This window comes from Pongo pygmaeus, chromosome 6, assembly GCF_028885625.2.
Source record: "Pongo pygmaeus isolate AG05252 chromosome 6, NHGRI_mPonPyg2-v2.0_pri, whole genome shotgun sequence".
Classification (NCBI taxonomy): Eukaryota; Metazoa; Chordata; class Mammalia; order Primates; family Hominidae; genus Pongo; species Pongo pygmaeus.
Genome location: NC_072379.2, coordinates 53,083,219 through 53,109,419, shown reverse-complemented (window position 1 = coordinate 53,109,419; position 26,201 = coordinate 53,083,219). Strand labels below are relative to the sequence as shown.

Here is a 26,201-nt window from a genome sequence, read left to right as displayed (position 1 = left end):
TCTGTTTTTATCTTTTGTCTCTATTTGTACATTGCCTTGTTCTACTTGCTTCTTAAGGAATTTAGAAGAGTTTAAAAGTATCCAAAATATGAAAAGAGAAAATAAGTATTTCAAGAAAACAGAAAGAGAAAATCGGGGCAGGAAACTAATAAAGGTAGAAATAAGATTAATACTCAGAAATACATACTGTATGATCAAAAAGGTGCTAGTCACCTAAAATAATAAGAAATCATTTTGTTTCCATTTTCAGAGTGTTCAAAATATTAAACCTTTTGTTGAGGAGATGCATACCCTTTACTGATGCTGAGTCAAAGATGAAATTTCCCTTATGAATATTCAAAAAGACAATTCCTTCAATAATATCTCTATAGTTTATATAATTATAAAGATTATACTTATGTAATTATGAGAAACAAATTTCACAGAACTTTAGAAAATAATGATAAAACTCCATTTATTAAATATAATTCTCCCTGAGCCCAAATCAGTGTGGTCTAAGCTGCAGCCTGATCCAAGGATAAATTTTGAGTATCTAGTTTTGCAAGATTTCAGTATGTAGTGTTTTCAATAAGGATTTCAGTAACTCAGAATTGAGATGGAGGATGAAGGAGGTGTGTATTTTGTTTTTAAATGAGCAATATTAGAACATGTTTGAACATTAATTTAAATGATTAAGTTCAGTGGGAGAGGTTGATGATCAGGAAAGAGAAGTGGATCATAAGTCCGTGAAGAAGAGAGAGGGGATGGGATGCAGAAGCTAGTGGGAGGGGTTGAGGAATAGGCCTTTGCAACTTCTCTGTAACAGGAGGGATCGTATGTACACCTAGGGAGACTTTGTAGATTTGTTGGTGGAGAGATAAAGGAACTTTGAAGATGTATAAATCTGAAAAAAATAGTGTGAAAATAAGAAAGCAAACTCATGAGGGAAACAGGCATTGTGGAATTTCCATCTGGAGTTTGAGATCCTACGTTATGAATTGAAACCAGCCATCCTTGTTAGGTGATTTTCCCTGGAAGTGATTTGTTTATCAGCATCTAAGCAACTAAAAACAGGGCTCAGATTTTAAAACAGAATTACAGATAAAATGTTTTTAATGAGACTGATTATCATAATGGACTACCAAATCTGAGATGGTGAGGAAATTGGTGACGATTAGAGAAAACTGATACATGGTGAAAAATTAATGGGTTCACCTGATCAAAATTCTTGAAAGTTTGAGGAAGTAAAGTAGTAGGAGTTATAGAGCAAGTGAACTAGGTTAAAAAAAAAAAAAAAGGAAAAAAAAGGTAGTGGTCAGAGAATGGATCAGATATTGAGAACAAGAGTTCAGAGAGATTGCAGATTCTGATAATGGCAAGCTCATCATTGGGGGAGTGGATTGCTAAAGTGGAGAGAAGACCAATGAGGACAAAGATTTCAAGAAAATGAGGTATCACAGTTGTGGATATTGAAAAGGCCTATTTGTATTGAGGTACATTCCTTGTGTACCTAATTTATTGAGTTTTTTTTAAATCATGAAAGGATGTTGAATTTGTCAAATGCTTTTTCTGCATCTGTTGAAATGATCATATGGTTTTTGCCCTTCATTCTGTTAATATGATGTGTCATGCTTATTGATTTGCTTATGTTAAACCATCCTTGCATCCCTGGAATCAATCCCACTTGATCATGGTGAATGATCTTTTTAATGTGCTGTGTTAAATTTGGTTTGCTAGGGTTTTGTTGAGGATTTTTGCATCTTTGTTCATCAGGGATACTGGCCTGTAGTTTTCTTCTTTTGTTATGTCCTTGTCTGATTTTGTTATCAGGATAATGTTGGCCTCATAGATTGAAATTTGAAAGTATTCCATTCTCTTTGATATTTTGGAATAGTTTGAGTAGAATTGTTATTAGTTCCTCTTTAAATGTTTGATGGAATTCAGCAGTGAAGCCCTCAAGTCCTGGGCTTTTCTTTGGTAGGAGACTTTGTGTAACTGATTCAATCTTCTTACTTGTTATTGGTCTGTTCAGATTTTCTATTTCTTCCTAGTTCAATCTTGGTAGGTTTATGTATCCAGGAATTTATCATTTCTTGTAAGTTATCCAGTTTGTTGGCATGTAATTGTTCATAACAGTTTAATGATTCCTTGTATTTCTGTAGTATCAGATATAATTTCTACTTTTTCTTTTATTTGGATCTTCCTTCTTTTTTTTTTAGTCTAAAGGTTTGTTTGATTTCCTTTATCTTTTCAAAAAACCAGCTCTTTGTTTTGTTGATCTTTTGTATTGTTTTGATGCTTAGCACAATGAATGAGAAAGTACACGCACACTCTCTCTTTCTCTCTCCCTCTCAGACAAATCATTGTGGAATTTTAGAGCACTGAGGAGCGTATTCTTAAAGATTAGAAAGAAAAAAAACAAGTTACTCAAGGGATATGAATCAAGATGGCATTTAGCTTTTCATCAAAATAATTCGATGATAGAAGACAACATAGAAGTTTTCTCCAAGATTGGAGGGAATTTTCAACTTAGAATGCTGTGTCTTGCTAAGTTGATAATCTGCAAAGAATGCTGAATAGACACATACTCTCAATGTCACAAAGTGACACTGACAAATTGCAAATACAGGTCAAGCATCCCAAATCTGATAATTCAAAATCCAAAGTGCTCAAAAAGTTTATAAGTTTGGAGCATTTTGGATTTTGGATTTTTGGATTTGGAATGCCAAATTGCTTAAGTATATAATACAGATATCCCCAAATCTGAAAAAATCTGAAATCCAAAACACTTCTGGTCCTGAGCATTTTGGATAAAGTATACCTAATGTGTAGCAAATTGGTATAGCCTCAGGTAGGTGTTTGAAAAATGGAAAAGGTAACTAATACATCGGATGTTTCAATATCCTGAAAGATTTTTAACATGCTAGAAAGAGTGATTGAATTGAATAAGGTCAAGTTTAAAAATTCTTTTTTTGGTCCATTTTGATTATTTTGCTTTCAGGTATAATAGAAGGATTGTAGTTACATACGTGAAAAATGGTTGGGCCTTGAAATAGGATTTCTTTTGCATCTTCCAAAAGAAAGCATATGTGATCTTGAACTGTGTTATACAAAATACCTGGAGAAAAAGGAAGTGGGAGTATTATTTTACTTCATCTTGGTAGACAATACATTTATTTCTTTTTCATTCAGCAGACATGTTAAGTATAAACACTGTTGTGGCTCTTGTGGAGCTCCTACACTAATGGGAGAGACAAACAGGTAAAGAGAACCAATAATAGAATGCTTGATGTGCCTATAGAAGCATGTTTTTTAGTGCTGTTATATCCTAAAGGATTGAAACTCCATAGAAATTTTATTTGTAGAGGGTCTTGAGGAAGGAGTAGGAGACTATCAAATGGAGGTCATTCTAGGAAGAGGGGAAAGTATATCCTGATGCTTGATAAAGCATGAGGTTTCAAAGGATTAGTGAATTTTCTTGTGTGCTGAAAGTTCATGTGGTAAGGTCTCTGTGACAGTCCTTTAATGAGATCAGGAAACTTAGGGACAAGTATAATGACCAAATCTAAGGTCAACTGATACCCACCTCATGCCCCTGAGAATAGTTTAACTTATATGGTGATTTAGCAATGTAATATTACTGTTAATATTTATTTTAAAATTTCTTAGCAATATTATCAAGTGACAGTGAGAATATTATATAAATCTAGCTTGGAAAAAGCCTGTTGAGAAGTAAGCGTTGAGAAACCATCCTTAGTTGCTAATATTGAAGAGGTTGTATATTTAAAATGTTAAACCTACCGAAAGGCCGGGCGCGGTGGCTCACGCCTGTAATCCCAGGACTTTGGGAGGTCGAGGTGGGTGGATCACCTAAGGTCGGGAGTTAGAGACCAGCCTGACCAACATGGAGAAACCTCGTCTCTACTAAAAATACAAAATTAGCTGGGCATGGTGACACCTGCCTATAATCCCACCTACTCGGGAGTTTGAGGCAGGAGAATCGCTTGAACCCGGGAGGCGGAGGTTGCGGTGAGCCGAGGTCATGCCATTGCACTCCAGCCTGGGCGACAAGAGTGAAACTCCGTCTCAAAAAAAAAAAAAAAAAAAAAAACCTACTGAAATAGTTTATGTTATTTCCTCAACATTTTGGTTTAAAAAGCATTCATCTGCTTTTCTGTCTCACATTTCAAAATTTCCAAATAGCATGAATTGTATAGTTCACTGTTTATGATATGAATACAAGCATTATATTGATGAACTTGAGAAGATGTTCTGACACACATAAAGACTGATGTGATGCATTTTTGTACTTTCCTTAATTAAATATATTCTTTTCTCCATTTGTAATAGAGTGTTATGGAAATTGTCTAGGCTTTGATCATCTAAATTTATTTTATTTGGAAACTGAAGTGGTTATTTCCACTGAGCTACTATTGCAAGATACAAAAGAAAAGAAATAAACAAATTGAATGTTCATTTTGACAGCTATTTTTATTACTAATATTTTAAGGGCACATTTTAAAATACAGGTTCTTTTATGTTATATTATAAATGGAAAAATTCATTTCTCCCTCCATGAAATATAAACTCTGGAAAGTCTCCAGGGATAGTATTAACCATCTTGGAGTACTAACACTGAGAAAATGTTTAGTAATCAAAATAATACTTTATAAATCTTGGACTCATTGATTCTTTGGATTTTTGGTAATCTAAAAAAAGCAAAAAATGTTGTTGTGCTTATAAATTCCAAGACTAATTGCAAATTTCTTTTTTTCTTTTTTTTTTTTTGGAGACAGAGTCTTACTCTGTCACTCAGGCTGGAGTGCAGTCACGATCTTGGCTTAATGCAGCCTCTGCCTCCCAGTTCAACTGATTCTCTTGCCTCAGCCTCCTGATTAGCTTGGACTTACAGGTGTGTGCCACCACACCTAGCTAATTTTTTGTATTTTAGTAAAGATGGGATTTCACCATGTTGCCCAGGCTGGTCTTGAACTCCTGAGCTCAGGCAATCTGCCTTCCTCAGCTTCCCAAAGTGCTGGGATTACAGGTGTGAGCCACTGTGCCCGTCCTAATGGTAAATTTTTTATTCCAGAAAAATTGTTTTTTATTTTTCTTCTGTATATGTTGATGAAAAAATGAGAGAAACAGAAACTAAAAATTTAAAGTTACTGAAAATATCACACCTTTTTAAATGTTTATTATGAATTTTACATTAAAAAAACTTTTAGGTTCAGGGGTACATGTGCAGGTTTGTTATATAAGTAAACTTGTGTAATGAGGGTTTGCTGTACAGATTACTTTTCTCACCCAGGTACTAAGCATAGTACCTGATAATTATTTTTTCCTGATTTTCTCCTTCCTCCCACCCTCCACCCTGAGGTAGGCCCCAGTGTCTCTTGTTTCTCTGCTTGTATCCATGTGTTCTCATTATTTAGCTCCTACTTATAAGTGAGAATATGCAATATTTTTTTGTTGTTGTTATTGTTCCTGCATTAGTTTGCTAGGAATATTGGCCACCAGCTTCATCCATGTTTCTGCAAAGGACATGATCATGTTCTTTATTATGGCTGCACAGTATTCTATGATGTATCCCTACCACATTTCCATTATCCAGTCTATTGTCAATGGACATTTAGGTTGATTCTTTGTCCTTGCTATTGTGAATACTGCTACAATGAACATATGTGTGCATGTATCTTTATGGTAGAATGATTTATATTCCTTTTGGTATATACCCAGTAATGGGACTGCTGGCTCGAATGGCAGTTATGTTTTAGTTTTTTGAGGAATTGCCACACTGCTTTCCGCAAGGGTTGAACTTAATTTACACTCCCACCAGCAGTGTATAAGCATTCTTTCTTCTCTGCAATCTTGCTAGCCTCTGTTATTTTTTGACTTAGTTTTAATATTAACATTTCTGACTGGTGTGACATGGTATCTCATTTTGGCTTTGATTTGAATTTTTCTAATTATTAGTGATATTGAGTATTATTTCATATGCTTGTTGGCCATATGTATGTCTTCTTTTGAAAAGTGTCTGTTCATATCCTTTGCTCACTTTTTAATGGGGTTGCTTTTTTTTCTGGTAAATTTGTTTAAGTTCCTTATAGATTCTGGGTATTAGACCTTTTTCCAGTGCATAGTTAGAAATATTTTCTCTTATTTTGTAGGTCATCTGTATACTCTGTTTATAGTTTCTTTTGCTGTGCAAAAGCTCTTTAGTTTAATTAGATCCCATTTGTCATATTTGCTTTTGTCGCAATTGCTTTTGGTGTCTTTGTCATGAAATCTTTACCAATTCCTATGCCCAGAATGGTATTTTCTAGGTTGTCTTCCAGGGTTTTTATAGATCTGGGTTTTACATTTAAGTCTTTAACCCATCTTGAGTTGATTTTTGTAAAGAAGGGGTCCAGTTTCAATTTTTTGCATATTGCTAGCCAGTTATTTCAGCACCATTTGCGTGTTTTTGTCAGCTTTGTTAAGATTAGATGGTTGAAGGTGTTCAGCATTATTTCTGGGCTCTCTCTTCTCTTCTGTTGGTCGATTTGTCTGGTTTTTTACCAGTATCATGCTGTTTTGTTTACTGTAGCCCTGTAGTATAGTCTGAAGTAGGGCAATGTGATGCTTCCAATTTTGTTCATTTTGCCTAGGATTACCTTGGCTATTTGTTATATTTTTTTGTTCCACGTGGATTTTAAAATAATTTTTTCTAGCTCTTGAAGACTGTCATTGGTAGTTTAATTGGAATAGTATTGAATCTGTAAACGGCTTTGGGTAGTATGGCCATTTCGATGATATTGATTCTTCCTGTCCATGAGCACGGAATGTTTTTCCATTTGTTTGTGTCATCTCTTGATTTATCTGAGTAATATTTTTGTAGATTCTTATTGTAGAGATCTTTCACCTCCCTCGTTAATTATATTTCTAGATATTTTATTCTTTTTGTGGTAATTATGAATGGGATTGTGTTCCTGATTCGGCTCTTGGCTTTATGTACAAAATCATTAGGAATGTGAGGTGTAGACTCAAATTGATAGTTTAGACCCCAGCTCTAGCTTAAAATTCCTCTGAATGACTTTGGAAAAATTACATAACCATTAAAAAATTTATTAAATGGCCATAAAATAGTACTGTAGTATTATATATGAATCAAATGAAATAACCCCTAAAAAGCACATAATAATTTCCTGATGCATTGTAAGTGCTAGGTAAATTTTGGCTGCTTGTATTATTTTCATCCTTATTACCATTAGTACTATCCACTGACATCACCTTCTCAATGTGGCCTTTCCCGACCATAGCATCTCAAGAAAGGCCACCCATTTGTCTTTATCACAGCACCTTTGTTTCTGCATCGTAGTATTTTCATAAGTTCTGTTTCATATGTTATTCACTTGTTTATTTTCTGCCCTTCTCACTAGAATGAGAACTAGGATCATGTATGTGTTGTTCACTATTGTCTCCCTAGCACTTATCACTCAGCAATATTTTTTGAATAAATGAAGAGATGCAGTGTTACCTTGAGTCTTATTTAAACTATAAACAAGAATTGTCTTCTATTACCTCTCTTTTATAAAGAGAATTTCATCCCTTTGATTTGTCCCTTTCCTTTGAACCTACTGCACGTGATGTTTCTCTGTCACTTTATCTTTAGAGAGGGAAGTCTTTGCCCAATATGGGGGATTGAGATGGGCCTTTCGGAGAGCTCATAGGCCCCTGTTGAGGTAATCCAAATTTTTATAAAAGGAGAAGAGAAAAGCTTAGACTTGTTCACATTTCATTTTGTCAGAGATTTTTTTGTTTGTCAGGACAGTAAAAGGAAGGAGCTCCATAGGCAGCTGAGGCAGACACTTGACTTCGCTGGAGGAAGAGTTTGGGGCATTGCTGCGTTTCTTGGTTAGCCCACAGCATCCCCCATTTTCTTTCATACAACACACATGCCCAGTGTAAGCTGTGAGTGAAGACTCAGCCTGGCAGTTTCACTGAGGTATTGGAGTAGGTCCTAATTGGGTTTGTCTTTCCTCATCAAGAACTCAGCTCTGGCCAGCTGAGCTTGGGCATGCTATTGGTGTTCTGCTGAGAATCATGTCCATGTTTTTTCCCCAGGGATAAATTCTGATCAATTTTCATGCTAACTTATGGCGGACAGGCTTGCCTGGACATACCTGAACATGCTTTGTTTCCAGATGTTTTTGCAATACCTACATGGGTGATTTAACAGAAGCTGGTATAATGTCTTGTTATAGTGCAGCATAAAAACTGCTTACTCCACTTCAGACGTACTACGTTCCTCCTCTGTGTTCTATAAACACATTTCTGCCTCAGTGCCTTTGTCCTTACAGTTCTTTTGGCTTGCAATGCTCTTCCCATAGATTTCCCCATGGCTTGCTCCTTTACTTCATTTCAGGTACCTTGAATTATATATGTGTCTTTTTACTTCTGGGGCCAGATGATACAGTTCTTTTAAACATATCATAATAATCCTAGTTGTTTATGTTTATCTTTTTAAAGATTTGTAATGCATTTTCACTGAAAATTTATAGTTGAATGGAATAAATTCCTCTTGACAGCTCTATTTTATTTCATATATAAGGAATTTTATTCTTTATATATATTTAGGCTAACCCCAAGTTTTTTCTATCTGCATGTGGAAGCTTATTCAGAATCCTTCTAGAAACTGAATGAATTGAATTTTCTTTGAAAAATTAGCACTGTGAAATTTCTGTAAAAATTTACAGCTATATTTGAAATGACAGTAAATTGTATGCTAAAGAAAACATATTTTATTAAAGATAGTTGTTTTGTATCTGCTATGTGAAAGTTACTTGATTAGCTGGGTGCTGTGTGGGTCCAAAGAAATTTATGATATTTCTGCCCTTTATTTTACAATAAATTGGGGAAAGTAATGAAAACAATAATGACAATAAGTAACATTTATTGAGTGCTTAATATGTCAAGCATTGTTTTAAGTGTTTTATTTAAAGGTACGTATACGTGAAAGGAAATGAGCATATTAAAGCAGAAATTTCAGAATCTGGGAGTTGTAAAGGATCCTGTTCAACCTTACGAACCTGGTGGAAGGTCTTTAATGCTTTTGGCAGATATTCCTGCAGGATCTCCATAGGAATTCACAAGAAGGGCTCTGAGCTCCTGAAGGAGAAGCTGCACAAAGCTCACAAGGAGCTGCAGCTGAAGGACGAAGACTGTGAGCAGCTGTTCCTAGTGCAGGAGCAGCTGCACAGGAACTGGAGGAACTGTTGGCTAGCCTGTTTGAGGAAGCCCACAAGATGGTGTGGGAAGCCAACATGCAGTAGGCAGTGTCAGAAAAGCAACTGAATGCGGAGGCATGGGGAAAGATAGGCATGGTGCAGGCAGAGGTGACAGCTTGAAGACACTGGTCATCATGTCCACACCAGCCTCTCCCAACTACAAGCTCCACCTGCACCTGCTGAGCCCCACTAAGAATGGGACCTGCAAGGCCCACTGCCAACATAAGAGCCCCAGCAGTGCCCTCTCCTTGGCCTTGTGCCCCACTGTGAGACATGCCCTAACCTTGGACAAGGAGGTGGATGTGACACTATTGGCAGAGTTCCAAGCCTGGAAGGAATTACCTACCCTGGACAAGACCTGTTCCTTGCTGCAAACGGTGTAGTGGGAGGATATGGAACCCTGCCTGGACTTCACAGTGCAGAATCTTTTGCCACAGGTGTAGGCCTCTGTGGGGGACACCACACTCACCATCAAGACTGTGGCTCTGCAGAAGCTGCCTATAGTGAGGGTAACTGTGGTCAATTGTGGCAGTGCCAATATATGTGTCTTGAGCAATTTGGCCCATACCTGCCACCACCACCACATCTGGCTTTGTGACTTTGAGAGCCACTACCACATCTCACTGTCTTCTCAGGCCAGGATCACTGCAGTGTGCAACTTTTTCATCTATATCTGCTACATCCACAAGGCCTGGTGCAACAGGATTTGAAGCCAGTGTTCTGGGAGATCACAAAGCTGTGAAAAGAGATACAGCTGGCCAAACTCAGCTCCCCCTAGAAGCCTAGGGTGTTACCTGGGCCTGGATGTGGGCTGCCCAGGATGGACAGACACACATAAAAATAAGGATCCTGGTACAAGATCTGAGACAGGTCTGTACCTCATGAAATGACCTTTCTTTCACACCGAGTTCTGCAACTCACAGGTGGACTTTCAAGAAAATACCAAAGACCAGGGAGTTCAGAGCCTGAAAAACACTATTAATGGCAGTTTTTCCTGAGGCAGCCGTGAACATCTATCATTGTTAATATAGTTCTTATCATGTATTGTGCCCTTTGCATCTCTGTAGCTGTTGTCTAATTCTTCTGTTATGTGATAGGCCTTCCTATACTTGAAAATGGTAGTATATCTTCTTGGGGGGAAGTCCTGGCACCCCTGTTGCAAGGTCAGCCCTAATGATTGGTCCTGAATCAGTGGTGGCAGAAGAGTGATGGCAGAAGCGGTGTTCAGTCTTCGGCTATCAGGCTCTCTTTCCAAGTCTCCTGGGAGCTCCTTGAGGGCAGAAGGTCTTCTTCCCTTATTCCTGATTTTATCGCCAGCGTCTTGCACTGAGTTATGTAAATGAATGAAAGTAAATAAATACAGTCTAGAGTTAATATGTTGGATCTCAAGCTTAGTGTGGATAAGACTAGATTTAAAAGGTTCTTATATGGTGCTTTATCATCATTATTCTCCCATCTACCTCTCTACCCCTGTCTCGCCACAACTGTACTGTCTCTAAAGCATTAAAACTTCAGTGTCATTATTTAAAAAAGTAAATATTCGGTGGCATTTATTTTAAAAAGTATTATCTTTGATTAAGGAAAACACCTAATCAGCATTATGGGCAGAACTCGGCATCCAGAATAAGACTGGGGTGAAGGGAGGAGTGGTGAAGCTTTAAGGGGAATGGGGTATGACTTCAGCAGTAAAGACCAGTGTGTTTGCATGGATTGTGACAGGCATACCCAGTATATTTTATTCTTTATCATTGTAAAAGGGAATGACTAGGGATGAGAGGAGATATATTATTGAATTCTGGATGGAGATGACAAATTGAAGTCCTAATAACCAATCTGAAGAAGTAATTGCATTTATAAAATTTACCACGGTACTATGGGGTACATAAAGAAATATTTTATATGTCCATGTATCATGCTACTCTAGCTAGATCTTAGATTCCCTAAGCAAGAAGACTGGGTTCATCTTTGTACTCCCAGTGTGTCTGTTTATGACATCTGCATAATAGATGGTCAATAAGTGTTGAATTAAATGGAATAGAGGACTTAGTCCTAGATCTCAAAAAAGCGTATAATTCCTGACCCTGTGCGGTGGCTCATGCCTGTAATCCCAGCACTTTGGTAGGCCGAGGCGGGCGGATCACGAGGTCAGGAGTTTGAGACCAGCCTGACCAACATGGTGAAACCCCATCTCAACTAAAAATACAAAAACTAGCTGTGTGTCATCGCAGGTACCTATAATCCTGGTTGCTTGGGAGGCTGAGGCATGAGAATCACTTGAACCGGGGAGGCGGAGGTTGCAGTGAACTGAGATCATGCCACTGCACTCCAGCCTGAGTGACAGAGTGAGACCCTGTCTCAAAAAAAAAAAAAAGTGTATAAATTCCTTTAAAGGGGGCAAATGTAATAATCTTGGAAGTTATATAAGAATGCATGGTTTTACGTAGTTAAGTGCCTAGTGAACCGTAGACATAGTAAGTCTCTATATAAATTCAGGAAGACACAATGTTATGAGGCAGTTAAGATTAATATCTAGTGTCCCAGTGCCTGCTCTGTTACTTACTGGCTAGTAACACTATTTCTCTCATAGGGCTGTTAGGGTTTAAATGAGAAAGTGAATGTAAAGTGCTTAAAATGTGGCTGGTGCAGATTGAGCTCTCATGGATATCAGAGAAATCAAGATTTGAGTAGGTGAGATTAGAGCCAGGTCCTGTTGAATAAATACGATTTAGGCAGAAGGATATGAACTATTAATTCTAGCACTGGCGTTTAATTGCTTTTGATCTTTGGCAAGTCTCTGAAACTCTCTGTGCTTTATTTTCCTTTGTATAAAAAAGGGGCTATTGTAATCACAGTTCTTGGTACACAGTTTGTGCCCAACAAATAATAGCTGTTCTTATCATAGGTGTTATTACCACCTCTCATCATCATTGTCACCATTGTTGTCGTCATTTTCAGGATGGAGAATAGCCAGAAATTGGTCATCTTGGAGTAGTGGAGCTGAGGTCTCAGGGAATAAAGGGAAACAAGATTTATATTTAGAAAAGGGTCTGACTGCAAAATCTGTCTTCAAATTAAATAACTATTAGAAAAATAGAAAACTTTGATCGTGATCACAGTGAATTATGCTGATTACAGTATCCAGGATATTGAATTTTATATAGAATAAATTTTACTTCAGTATTTTGAAATGATACTATTGATAACAAATTGTATTCTTGCAATGGCTCTTTTCTTTTTAAATACAGACCTTTTTAAAGGACCCAAATTTAGGTGTTTTTATTGTACTGAAGCCTATTATAAGATATATAACAAAAAGGACCATACTTTACACTTTGCCACTGTGACCACCTACCTTTGGAATTAGATTTGAAAGTGTTAAGTGGTTGATGCACGGAGCAATGAAACAGTGAAAGTATTTTTATAAAGCCAGTGTAATCATATCTTTGTTACAAAAATGAAATCTTTGAACTTTTAAAGTCAGGGTTAGTGATAGTTCGTGTAGCTTTATCTAGTAATTCTGTGTTACTAAGCATTTTCCCTTAATTATTTTCTCTCAGAACGATATCGCATTCAGAGTGAACAATTTGAAGATCTTTGGCTCATAACCAATGAGCTTATTCTTCGCCTTCAAGAATATTTTGAAAAACAGGGAGTCAAAGATTTTGCATGTTCTTTTTCTGGATCTGTACCCCTTCAAGAATACTTTGAGTTGATTGATCATCATTTTGAGGTGTGTATGATCATAACCCACATCATCTATAATCCTTATCATCTATAATCCTTAAATATATGAAAGAGAAATAGATGCTATAGAAGAATTCTGTATGCATGCTGTTAGGCTATGTGCTTCTAGTTGTTTTTCTTATGTGGATGGTGGATTTCGTGAATCCATTCCTGCCCACTTGCCCAGTTTGCGATCAATTAGAGACATTTACAGAGTGGCTGCCTGGAGCTAACCATGTCGTCTGGCCCTGGAACAGAGCTGATTTAATTCTCCCACATGGAGACTTAACCCTTGACCCCAATAACCCAGTGTTAAAACTATTTGAGCTTATCGGAGGCCATTTGGCTAACTAATTCTAGCAGGCCATAAATGAGGTGTGATTATAAAGTAAAGTGATTTTTCTTTTTCTTTTTTTAACAAGCATACCAGAACTTCTGCATCTGAATGAGGGTTAACACTTAAAATATTCCCCAGTATCTGGCACAGTGGGTGCTTAGTAAATGCTGAATGATTACATATATGAATAAATGAGATCTAACAGTAACTTTGTTGCTCTGAATATTTTGCATTTCTTCTTTGGAAGTGCCTTCAGAGCCTGTGTTAGATTCTCTTGAGTATCTCAATGGTGACATGTCTTCATCGTTTGAAGATTGATTTGATGATTGGGACTAGCCAAATATTTGTTTTGTGAGTGGATTTGACAGTGACAGTCATAGTTTTTTTAAAAGTCCCGTGTATTCAAGTCATCAGGCTCCACTTACATAGTCTATAAACAGACTCTACAGACAATACAAAAGGGGAATTTTGAGAGAATTTTGAACATTATCCAAGTAAGCATTGGTTCTTGGGACTACATTTCAGTTTATGAGTGTGTGTGCATGTGTGTGTGTGTGTATGTGTGTGTGTGAGAGAGAGAGAGAATTACCAGTCATATAATTTTTCAGTCAACCATTGAACATTCTAAGAGCGTTGACTTTCAGCTATGAAGACTTCTTTAATGTAGTGTGAACATAAAAAGAAAATTTCAGGTGCATACAATCGAATTATGAATAATTATGTCATAATTCCTCATCTATGATGAGGATCTGTGATGACAGTATTTTCTAGGAATGCATGCCTTTGGTCAAATTGTAGCACCAGAATTGACATAGTCTGTAAAAGTATGTTTAGGTATCGTATGGAATGAGAATCTTTGCAATTCTTTGGGATATATTTTAAGAAATTCTTGCTTCACTGTTGGAAACTTAAGTGTAGTGATTTGTGAAAGGGTCCACGGAAAGACTATACCAATATATATTTGTAATATTTGAAATAGAGAATACTAGATACTATTGACTCATAAGTTTGACATATAATTTTCCCTTTATACTTTCTGGCTAGTAAGTAACTCCCTGGAGCTTCTACATCAGGGGTATGTCTTTTCTGAGGAGGGACTTAGAGAATATGGTGAATGACAGGCACTTTCATTTGTTACACACATAAAGTAAGGGGGGCATGGTTATGCTTCCTTTGTTCTGTGTCTCCTTTCTCTGCTTTCAGCCATTAGTAAGATTTTAAACTTTGAATACAGTTGGGTTTTGGAATCCAAGTGTGTCTTGGAGTGTAAACTTCGTGAAGGCAGAAATTTTTGTCTGTATTACTCATTGCTTTAATTTCTAGTGCCTGGACCAGGGTTTGGCTCTGGGATCAATAAATATTTGTTAAGCATTGAAATTCTGACATGTGAAAACATTTCAATCACTGCTGCTTGGTTACACGTTCAAAGGAATGATAACCTGGTTGATTGTCTGAATATTGAGAATATCTTTTTAATTTTTTGGTGTATCAAGAATTTAGGAAATAAATTATTATAGCAGTAAATTATACAATTAAAAGAATGAATTATTGATAATTAGGTTAATGTCCTTTTAAAAACTTTATTTAAAAATTTTTTATTACAGGAAATAAATTATTATAGCAGTAAATTATACAATTAGAAGAATGAATTATTGATAATTAGGTTAATGTTCTTTTAAAAACTTTATTTAAAAATATTTTTATTACTTAATTTTTCATATTTTTTTGCTCAAGGGAATATTCTTTGATTTAGTTAGCTACTGAGTGCTTCTATAGAGAACACTTGGACACAGGAAGGGGAACATCACACACCGGGGCCTGTTGTGGGGTGGGGGGAGGGAGGAGGGATAGCATTAGGAGATATACCTAATGTAAATGACGAGTTAATGGGTGCAGCACACCAACATGGCACATGTATACATATGTAACAAACCTGCATGTTGTGCACATGTACCCTAGAACTTAAAGTATATTAAAAAAAAAAGAAAAAAAAAAGAAAATGTCTCTCAAAATTGAAGGGTAAATAAAGACAAAATACATGAATACACTTAAAAAAAGTTAAAATTTCAAGTTACTTTTATTTCATATGTAATTGTAGAATGCATGCACTGAAAGGGTAAGGAATTTGGTTTGTTACTAGAAATGTAGACTACGATATGTTTGACTTCTGAGCATTTTGAATATGATGTTTATTTCAGCTAGTTTATTACTGTTTTGTAAAGTTGAGCTAGTGATTCACATGACCTAATCTTATGAAGTGTCCCTTTTACCCTGTGACTTTGACTAGCTTTCCTTTATTATTTATTTATTTATTTATTTATTTGAGACGGGGTCTCGCTCTGTCGCCCAGGCTGGAGTGCAGTGGCACGATCTCGGCTCACTGCAAGCTCGGCCTCCTGGGTTCACGCCATTCTCCTGCCTCAGCCTCCCAAGTAGCTGGGCCTACAGGCACCCGCCACCATGCCCAGCTAATTTTTTGTATTTTTTTTTTAGTAGAGACGGGGTTTCACCGTGTTAGCCAGGATGGTCTCCATCTCCTGACCTCGTGATCCGCCCACCTCGGCCTCCCAAAGTGCTGGGATTACAGGCGTGAGCCACTGTGCCCAGCTGCTTTATTTTAACAATATTAATTTAAATGAGATGGGTTACAGTGAAGAGAGTCTTTTAGGATTCTAATTCCCCAGCCACTCAATCTCTTCTTTGGAGGCAGTGTTTGGTGTGCAGTTTCTTGTGTATCTTTCTAGAAATATCCTATGCAGTCACAACTATGTTAATATATAGGTTTCTTTTTTTTAAATAAAAAATAATGGTAGCACATTATACATACTATTTTGTATTGTTTTGCTTTGTTTCATTTATCGTATTTTCACAGCATTGCATATCAGCACATAGTAGTCTTGCAGAATAGTCTTCCTTCTTTAACCAGTTCCCCTATCGATGGGAATTTTGATTATTAATAATGTCTTACTATGATAACAATAGATCAAACAATTTTGTAATGGGTATCCTGATATATACATTACTTTTGGCAAGCATATCTCTAGGATACATTTCTAGAAGTGGGATTGTTAGATCAAAGGCATATGTTTAAGAGGTATTTGTATTAACTTTTATGTAAAACTTTGCCCATTTTTCTATTGGAGTGTTGCTGATTTCCTACTGATTTCTGTTGGGTTGTGGCCTTTTTCTCATTGATTTGTAGATGTTTTCTAGATATGGGCATGAGTTTGTCTCTGTAGTTATTGCTGTTATTTTTTGCAGTTGGCTATTTGTCCTATTTTCTTTATAATTTTTTAAAATCATGTGGAATTAAATGTTTTTGTTTTTTTTTTTAGTAATTTATCAGGGGTGTGTTTGTGTGTTTTTGTGTGGGTGTGGCTTTTAGCTTTTGACTTACACTAATAAAGGCCTTTCCTATACCAAGATCATTTTAAAAATTCTGATTTTTCTAGTGCTTTTATTGTGTCTAAACTTTTAATCTGTGCATTGATTTTGCTATAAAGAATGAGGAAAGATTTCTATTTTTTCCCATGTAACCACTTATTGAAAAACACTTATTAAATGATCTGTTTTTCCTCCAGTGATACTGGTTAACTTTTACAAATTTTCCATTTGATCTGTTCCACTGTATTATCTGTGAATTAGTGATTCATGTACCAAATACCACATTGTTTTAATTCCCTTAACTCTATAATACATTTAAATTTCTTCATTACTCTTTTACTTTTATTATCATTGTGTGTATTTTTTCTTTAAAGATGTTTTTTGTGTCCATTTAATCTCAGTTTAAGAAATTATTCATTGCAGCTACGGATAAATGGTGAAAAATTAGAAGAACTCTTATCTCAGAGAGCTGTACAATTTCGGGCCATTCAACGCCGGCTATTAGCAAGATTCAAAGATAAAACTCCTGCACCTCTTCAACACCTGGACACCTTGTTAGATGGAACCTACAAGCAGGTCAGTATAATATCAGTAACAGTTTTCTATTACTGGCTATACTTTTTTTGTCACCCTAGAGTCATGTAGCAGAATATCCAAGATAAGGTACTCATTTCCAATGCTTTAAGGAACAGTGAACAGTGCACAAGCTTTAGAGTCAGAAAAACCCAGGTTCAAAGTCAAACTCTACTGCTTTCTAATTGTATGACTTTGGGTAAATTACATGAGCGCCCTCAGTTTCCACATATTACCTCCCAGAGTTGTTATGAGGATTTTTAATCTTTTATGTAAAGCAACAAGAACAATGCCAGGCACATAATATGTGCTTGATAAATAGTAGCTATTATGATTAGTATTATGAGACAATTCTTGGGGCATTCCATAATTATTACCATAATTCTCCAATTGTTTTACCAAGCAACTGGCTCATACTTCTAGTATTATGTCAGTTGATATTTTGAGATGGAATTCTTAAGCAGCATAGTTCAAAAAGTTCTAGTTCAAAATATGTTTTTTCTTCTTCTTGATCACCTTCCATCCATAGTTTATCATTTGCATGGCTGGGTGATCTGGCTGTCACTGTTAAGGCACTGTCTCTCCAAAAAGTATTCAAAACATCTCTCACTTAAAAATTATTTTTTAAATTTTAAAATAATTTTAAAAAATCATGATAAGCCCTCTACCAGTTCTGCTATAATGTCTTTGAATGATTATAATGAAGACTTTGAATGACTATGTTGTGTATTCCTATATTTCTTCACAGTGTTACTCTCCTGTTTCAAAGTCAGTGTTGCCGGTATGAATATTCTGTTGATTTTTTGAATTGACTTTTTTAATTGAGATAATTCTATATTTCTGTGCAGTTGTAACAAATAATGCAGAGAGATCTCATGTCTCTTTTAACTGCTTTCTTCCAATGGTAACATTTTGCAAAACTATGGTATAATATCCTAAGCAGTATATTGATATTAATAAAATCCACAGGTCTTATTCTGACTTACTTGTACTCATTTATGTGGGTGTGTGTATTAAGTTGTATACAATTTTGTCACCCGTGTAGATTCAGCATCTGCCACCACATTCTAGACGCTTCACCACAGGACTCCTTCATGTGGTCCTTTATTACAACATTTCTGCCCTTCTCCCCTGCCCCACTCCATTCTGTTGATTTTGAAAGGACAAATCAGATTTTTGTTTTCAGAATTAATTTTCCTAGGGGACAGAAGAATAGCTTACTATGTTTTTCCTCATAATACATTTGTTTCTTAAAATTTTCATGGTTAGGCTGGGCGTGGTGGCTCACGCCTATAATCCCAGCACTTTGGGAGGCCGAGGTGGGCGGATCACGAGGTCAGGAGATCAAGACCATCCTGGTTAATACAGTGAAACCCTGTCTCTACTAAAAATTCAAACAATTAGTCGGGCATGGTGGCAGGCACCCATAATCCCAGCTACTCGGGAGGCTGAGGCAGGGGAATCGGTTGAACCCGGGAGGTGGAGGTTGCAGTGAGCCGAGATCGCGCCATTGCACTCCAGCCTGGGTGACAGAGCAAGACTCCATCTAAAAAAAAAAAAAAAAAAAAAAAAAATTCATGGTTATTTGAAAATTAGCAGCAATTTAAAGGACAGTCTATGGTAGCAGTGGAATATTGGAAAGAACACTGGGCTTGGAATTCAAACACCGCAGTGTTGTTGCTTATTAGCTGTGTGGTTTTTGGCAATTCCCTTACCCTCCCAGAACTTCTGTTTTGTTCCATAAAACGGGATGGCTACTCTTTTGTTACAAAGATTATATTCCATAATGTATGGAATTTACAAAATTTGTTCCACAAATATAGACTGCCAATTTTGTGTCTGTGTGCTGGGGTAATTATATGATTCTTCAGTCAGTAGGCACCAGTGCCCTGTCTGTTCCACACCTCTTTTCCTCTTTAGTACTCTTTTTGTTTTGTTTTCTATTTCCTTCCTTCTTTTCCTTTTCTTTTTTCCCATTTCTTTGTTCACTTTTCTTTCTCATTCTGGGGTCTACTGCCATCCGTGCCTGCCATACTTGAGGCTGAAGGTGTGGTCAACCTTGTCTTTAATGATGCTGTATCTTTTTGTAGACACAATGGTGGAAGGGCATTTAAAGGAACTTGAAGAGGATACTTGATTTAATGCTTTCCAGATTTTCTATATAGTAAGACTTCGTCTTTTATAGATTGAAAGTGCAGAGGTTTTTTTTTTCTGTTTAGACTCAGGGTTGAGGTTTTCCATGATTTGTAATATTACAGACAAGATGATCAAAACCATGGCTTTTCACTTGAATGTATTATTGGTAAGTCCCATTCCTTTTAGATTAATGAAAAGAATGAATAAGCATTTGAAGGAAAAATATGAGTACTATAAGGATTTTGACTTAATTTTTATGTACCTTGCCATTCAATTTTATTATATATATATATTTGTAATAAATTAGGGTGAGGTGTTGATTGTTCGAAAAGTTTCTTGAGCATAATAAAGTCTATTTTAATTCCGTTTAGTCAATTTTTTAATGACATACTTAACACATGAATATAATTTCCCAAAGAAAATTATAACATTATACATAATGCTAAATTTCCCATCTTGGTTCCTTATCATCTGTTCAGAAATGTAATCATTCTTACTGTTTTTATTTCTTTCCATACCTTTTTTTTTGGCACATAGAAATGAAATATTGGTTCACCAGGCTAAAGAAAAACTCCATGAAGAGTATCATGTTATATGTATTAATCTAGCTCTCTTTTTTCTTTTTCTTCTAAAGTATGTACTGGAACACTTTGCATATTAGTGCATAGATGTACTTCTCTATTTGTAATGGTTACATAATAGTTTATGATATGGACAGTCTGTAGTATGGACAATCACAGTTTATTTTTTTCATTTTTTTATTTTTTCATCTTTTTTTAATTTTTAATTTTTTAATATTATTATTATACTTTAGGTTTTATGGTACATGTGTGCAATGTGCAGGTTAGTTACATATGTATACATGTGCCATGCTGGTGTGCTGCACCCACTAACTCGTCATCTAGCATTAGGTATATCTCCCAATGCTATCCCTCCCCCCTCCCCCCACCCCACAACAGTCCCTGCAGTGTGATGTTCCCCTTCCTGTGTCCATGTGTTCTCATTGTTCAATTCCCACCTATGAGTGAGAATATGCGGTGTTTGGTTTTTTGTTCTTGCCATAGTTTACTGAGAATGATGATTTCCAATTTCATCCATGTCCCTACAAAGGACATGAACTCATCATTTTTTATGGCTGCATAGTATTCCATGGTGTATATGTGCCACATTTTCTTAATCCAGTCTATCATTGTTGGACATTTGGGTTGGTTCCAAGTCCTTGCTATTGTGAATAATGCTGCAATAAACATACATGTGCATGTGTCTTTATAGCAGCATGATTTATAGTCCTTTGGGTATATACCCAGTAATGGGATGGCTGGGTCGAATGGAATTTCTAGTTCTAGATCCCTGAGGAATCGCCACACTGACTTCCACAAGGGTTGAACTAGTTTACAGTCCCGCCAACAGTGTAAAAGTGTTCCTATTTCTCCACATCCTCTCCAGCACCTGTTGTTTCCTGACTTTTTAATGATTGCCATTCTAACTGGTGTGAGATGGTATCTCATTGTGGTTTTGATTTGCATTTCTCTGATGGCCAGTGATGGTGAGCATTTTTTCATGTGTTTTTTGGCTGCATAAATGTCTTCTTTTGAGAAGTGTCTGTTCATATCCTTCACCCACTTTTTGATGGGGTTGTTTGTTTTTTTCTTGTAAATTTGTTTGAGTTCATTGTAGATTCTGGATATTAGCCCTTTGTCAGATGGGTAGGTTGCGAAAATTTTCTCCCATTTTGTAGGTTGCCTGTTGACTCTGATGGTAGTTTCTTTTGCTGTGCAGAAGCTCTTTAGTTTAATTAGATTCCATTTGTCAATTTTGGCTTTTGTTGCCATTGCTTTTGGTGTTTTAGACATGAAATCCTTGCCCATGCCCATGTCCTCAATGGTAATGCCTAGGTTTCATTCTAGGGTTTTTATGGTTTTAGGTCTAACATTTAAGTCTTTAATCCATCTTCAATTGATTTTTGTATAAGGTGTAAGGAAGGGATCCAGTTTCAGCTTTCTACATATGGCTAGCCAGTTTTCCCAGCACCATTTATTAAGTAGGGAATCCTTTCCCCATTGCTTGTTTTTGTCAGGTTTGTCAAAGATCAGATAGTTGTAGACATGTGGCATTATTTCTGAGGGCTCTGTTCTGTTCCATTGATCTATATCTCTGTTTTGGTACCAGTACCATGCTGTTTTTGTTACTGTAGGCTTGTAGTATAGTTTGAAGTCAGGTAGTGTGATGCCTCCAGCTTTGTTCTTTTGGCTTAGGATTGACTTGGCAATGTGGGCTCTATTTTGGTTCCATATGAACTTTAAAGTAGTTCTTTCCAATTCTGTGAAGAAAGTCATTGGTAGCTTGATGGGGATGGCATTGAATCTGTAAATTACCTTGGGCAGTATGGCCATTTTCACGATATTGATTCTTCCTACCCATGAGCATGGAATGTTCTTCCATTTGTTTGTATCCTCTTTTATTTCCTTGAGCAGTGGTTTGTGGTTCTCCTTGAAGAGGTCCTTCACATCCCTTGTAAGTTGGATTCCTAGCTATTTTATTCTCTTTGAAGCAATTGTGAATGGGAGTTCACTCATGATTTGGCTCTCTGTTTGTCTGTTATTGGTGTATAAGAATGCTTGTGATTTTTGTACATTGATTTCATATCCTGAGACTTTGCTGAAGTTGCTTATCAGCTTAAGGAGATTTTGGGCTGAGACGATGGGGTTTTCTAGATATACAATCATGTCATCTGCAAACAGGGACAATTTGACTTCCTCTTTTCCTAATTGAATACCCTTGATTTCCTTCTCCTGCCTAATTGCCCTGGCCAGAACTTCCAACACTATGTTGAATAGAAGTGGTGAGAGAGGGCATCCCTGTCTTGTGCCAGTTTTCAAAGGGAATGCTTCCAGTTTTTGCCCATTCAGTATGATATTGGCTGTGGGTTTGTCATAGATAGCTCTTATTATTTTGAGATACATCCCATCAATACCTAATTTATGGAGAGTTTTTAGCATGAAGCATTGTTGAATTTTGTCAAAGGCCTTTTCTGCATCTATTGAGATAATCATGTGGTTTTTGTCTTTGGTTCTGTTGATATGCTGGATTACATTTATTGATTTGCGTATATTGAACCAGCCTTGCATCCCAGGGATGAAGCCCACTTGATCATGGTGGATAAGCTTTTTGATGTGCTGCTGGATTCGGTTTGCCAGTATTTATTGAGGATTTTTGCATCAATGTTCATCAAGGATATCGGTCTAAAATTATCTTTTTTGGTTGTGTCTCTGCCTGGCTTTGGTATCAGGATGATGCTGGCCTCATCAAATGAGTTAGGGAGGATTCCCTCTTTTTCTATTTATTGGAATAGTTTCAGAAGGAATGGTACCAGTTCCTCCTTGTACCTCTGGTAGAATTCGGCTGTGAATCCATCTGGTCCTGGACTTTTTTTGGTTGGTAAGCTATTGATTATTGCCACAATTTCAGATCCTGTTATTGGTCTATTCAGAGATTCAACTACTTCCTAGTTTAGTCTTGGGATGGTGTATGTGTTGAGGAATTTATCCATTTCTTCTAGATTTTCTAGTTTATTTGCATAGAGGTGTTTGTAGTATTCTCTGATGGTAGTTTGTATTTCTGTGGGATCGGTGGTGATATCCCCTTTGTCATTTTTTGTTGCATCTATTTGATTCTTCTCTCTTTTCTTCTTTATTAATCTTGCTAGCAGTCTATAAATTTTGTTGATCCTTTCAACAAACCAGCTGCTGGATTCATTAATTTTTTGAAGGGTTTTTTGTGTCTCTGTTTCCTTCAGTTCTGCTCTGATTTTAGTTATTTCTTGCCTTCTGTTAGCTTTTGAATGTGTTTGCTCTTGCTTTTCTAGTTCTTTTTATTGTGATGTTAGGGTGTCAATTTTGGATGTTTCCTGCTTTCTCTTGTGGGCATTTAGTGCTATAAATTTCCCTCTACACACTGCTTTGAATGCATCCCAGAGATTCTGGTATGTTGCGTCTTGGTTCTCATTGGTTTCAAAGAACATCTTTATTTCTGCCTTCATTTCGTTATGTACCCAGTAGTCATTCAGGAGCAGGTTGTTCAGTTTCCATGTAGTTGAGCGGTTTTGAGTGAGATTCTTAATCCTGAGTTCTAGCTTGATTGCACTGTGATCTGAGAGATAGTTTGTTATAATTTCTGTTCTTTTACATTTACTGAGGAGAGCTTTATTTCCAAGTATGTGGTCAATTTTGGAATAGGTGTGGTGTGGTGCTGAAAAAAATGTATATTCTGTTGATTTGGGGTGGAGAGTTCTGTAGATGTCTATTAGGTCCGCTTGGTGCAGAGCTGAGTTCAATTCCTGGGTATCCTTGTTGACTTTCTGTCTCGTTGATCTGTCTAATGTTGACAGTGGGGTGTTAAAGTCTCCCATTATTATTGTGTGGGAGTCCGAGTCTCTTTGTAGGTCACTCAGGACTTGCTTTATGAATCTGGGTGCTCCTGTATTGGGTGCATATATATTTAGGATAGTTAGCTCTTCTTGTGGAATTGATCCCTTTACCATTATGTAATGGCCTTCTTTGTCTCTTTTGATCTTTGTTGGTTTAAAGTCTGTTTTATCAGAGACTAGGATTGCAACTCCTGGCTTTTTTGTTTTCCATTTGCTTGGTAGATCTTCCTCCATCCTTTTCTTTTGAGCCTATGTGTGTCTCTGCATGTGAGATGGGTTTCCTGAATACAGCACACTGATGGGTCTTGACTCTTTATCCAATTTGCCAGTGTGTGTCTTTTAATTGGAGCATTTAGTCCATTTACATTTAAAGTTAGTATTGTTATGTGTGAATTTGATCCTGGCATTATGATGTTAGCTGGTTATTTTGCTCGTTAGTTGATGCAGTCTCTTCCTAGCCTCGATGGTCTTTACATTTTGGCATGATTTTGCAGTGGCTGGTACCGGTTGTGCCTTTCCATGTTTAGCGCTTCCTTCGGGAGCTCTTTTAGGGCAGGCCTGGTGGTGACAAAATCTCTCAGCATTTGCTTGTCTGTAAAGTATTTTATTTCTCCTTCACTTATGAAGCTTAGTTTGGCTGGATATGAAATTCTGGGTTGAAAATTCTTTTCTTTAAGAATGTTGAATATTGGCCACCACTCTCTTCTGGTTTGTAGAGTTTCTGCCGAGAGATCCTCTGTTAGTCTGATGGGCTTCCCTTTGAGGGTAACCCGACCTTTCTCTCTGGCTGCCCTTAACATTTTTTCCTTCATTTCAACTTTGGTGAATCTGACAATTATGTGTCTTGGAGTTTATCTTCTCGAGGAGTATCTTTTTGGCGTTCTCTGTATTTCCTGAATCTGAATGTTGGCCTGCCTTGCTAGATTGGGGAAGTTCTCCTGGATAATATCCTGCAGAGTGTTTTCCAACTTGGTTCCATTCTCCCCGTCACTTTCAGGTACACCAATCAGACGTAGATTTGGTCTTTTCACATAGTCCCATATTTCTTGGAGGCTTTGCTCGTTTCTTTTTATTCTTTTTTCTCTAAACTTCCCTTCTCGCTTCATTTCATTCATTTCATCTTCCATGGCTGATACCCTTTCTTCCATTTGATCGCATTGGCTCCTGAGGCTTCTGCATTCTTCACGTAGTTCTCAAGCCTTGGTTTTCAGCTCCATCAGCTCCTTTAAGCACTTCTCTGTATTGGTTATTCTAGTTATACATTCTTCTAAATTTTTTTCAAAGTTTTCAACTTCTTTGCCTTTGGTTTGAATATCCTCCCATAGCTCGGAGTAATTTGATCGTCTGGAGCCTTCTTCTCTCAGCTCGTCAAAGTCATTGTCCGTCCAGCTTTATTCCGTTCCTGGTGAGGAACTGCGTTCCTTTGGAGGAGGAGAGGTGCTCTGCTTTTTAGAGTTTCCAGTTTTTCTGCTCTGTTTTTTCCCCATCTTTGTGGTTTTATCTACTTTTGGTCTTTGATGATGGTGATGTACAGATGGGTTTTTGGTGTGGATGTCCTTTCTGTTAGTTTTCCTTCTAACAGACAGGACCCTCAGCTGCAGGTCTGTTGGAGTACCTGGCCGGCCGTGTGAGGTGTCAGTCTGCCCCTGCTGGGGGGTGCCTCCCAGTTAGGCTGCTCGGGGGTCAGGGGTCAGGGCCCCACTTGAGGAGGCAGTCTGCCCGTTCTCAGATCTCCAGCTGCGTGCTGGGAGAACCACTGCTCTCCTCAAAGCTGTCAGACAGGGACATTTAAGTCTGCAGAGGTTACTGCTGTCTTTTTGTTTGTTTGTGCCCTGCCCCGAGAGGTGGAGCCTACAGAGGCAGGCAGGCCTCCTTGAGCTGTGGTGGGCTCCACCCAGTTGGAGCTTCCTGGCTGCTTTGTTTACCTAAGCGAGCCTGGGAATGGCGGGCGCCCCTCCCCCAGCCTAACTGCCACCTTGCTGTTTGATCTCAGACTGCTGTGCTAGCAATCAGCGAGACTCTGTGGGCGTAGGATCCTCTGAGCCAGGTGCAGGCTATAATCTCCTGGTGCACCGTTTCCTAAGCCCGTCGGAAAAGCACAGTATTTGGGTGGGAGTGGCCCGATTTTCCAGGTGCCGTCTGTCACCCCTGGAAAGGGAACTCCCTGTCCCCTTGCGCTTCCTGAGTGAGGCAATGCCTCACCCTTCTTCGGCTGGCGCATGGTGCGCTCACCCACTGACCTGCGCCCACTGTCTGGCACTCCCTAGTGAGATGAACACGGTACCTCAGATGGAAATGCAGAAATCACCCGTCTTCTGCTTTGCTCACGCTGGGAGCTGTAGACCAGAGCTGTTCCTATTCGGTCATCTTGGCT

The 26,201-nt window shown here is 37.5% G+C and overlaps 1 protein-coding gene across 5 annotated transcripts in view; it reads left to right on the top strand.

Annotated features, from left to right (window-relative positions):
• Positions 1-26,201, top strand: part of BBS9 (Bardet-Biedl syndrome 9) — a 489,686-nt gene that overhangs the window by 257,517 nt on the left and 205,968 nt on the right. For 3 of the 5 annotated variants that reach the window (XM_054495852.2, XM_054495851.2, XM_054495850.2), the window contains 2 exons: positions 12,806-12,978; positions 17,116-17,268. In XM_054495852.2, coding sequence (XP_054351827.1) covers positions 12,806-12,978; positions 17,116-17,268 — 326 coding nt within the window. Of the gene's footprint in view, positions 1-12,805; positions 12,979-17,115; positions 17,269-18,013; positions 18,258-26,201 lie in introns of those variants that run through there. The other 2 variants (XM_054495853.2, XM_054495854.2) reach the window with 2 other exon arrangements.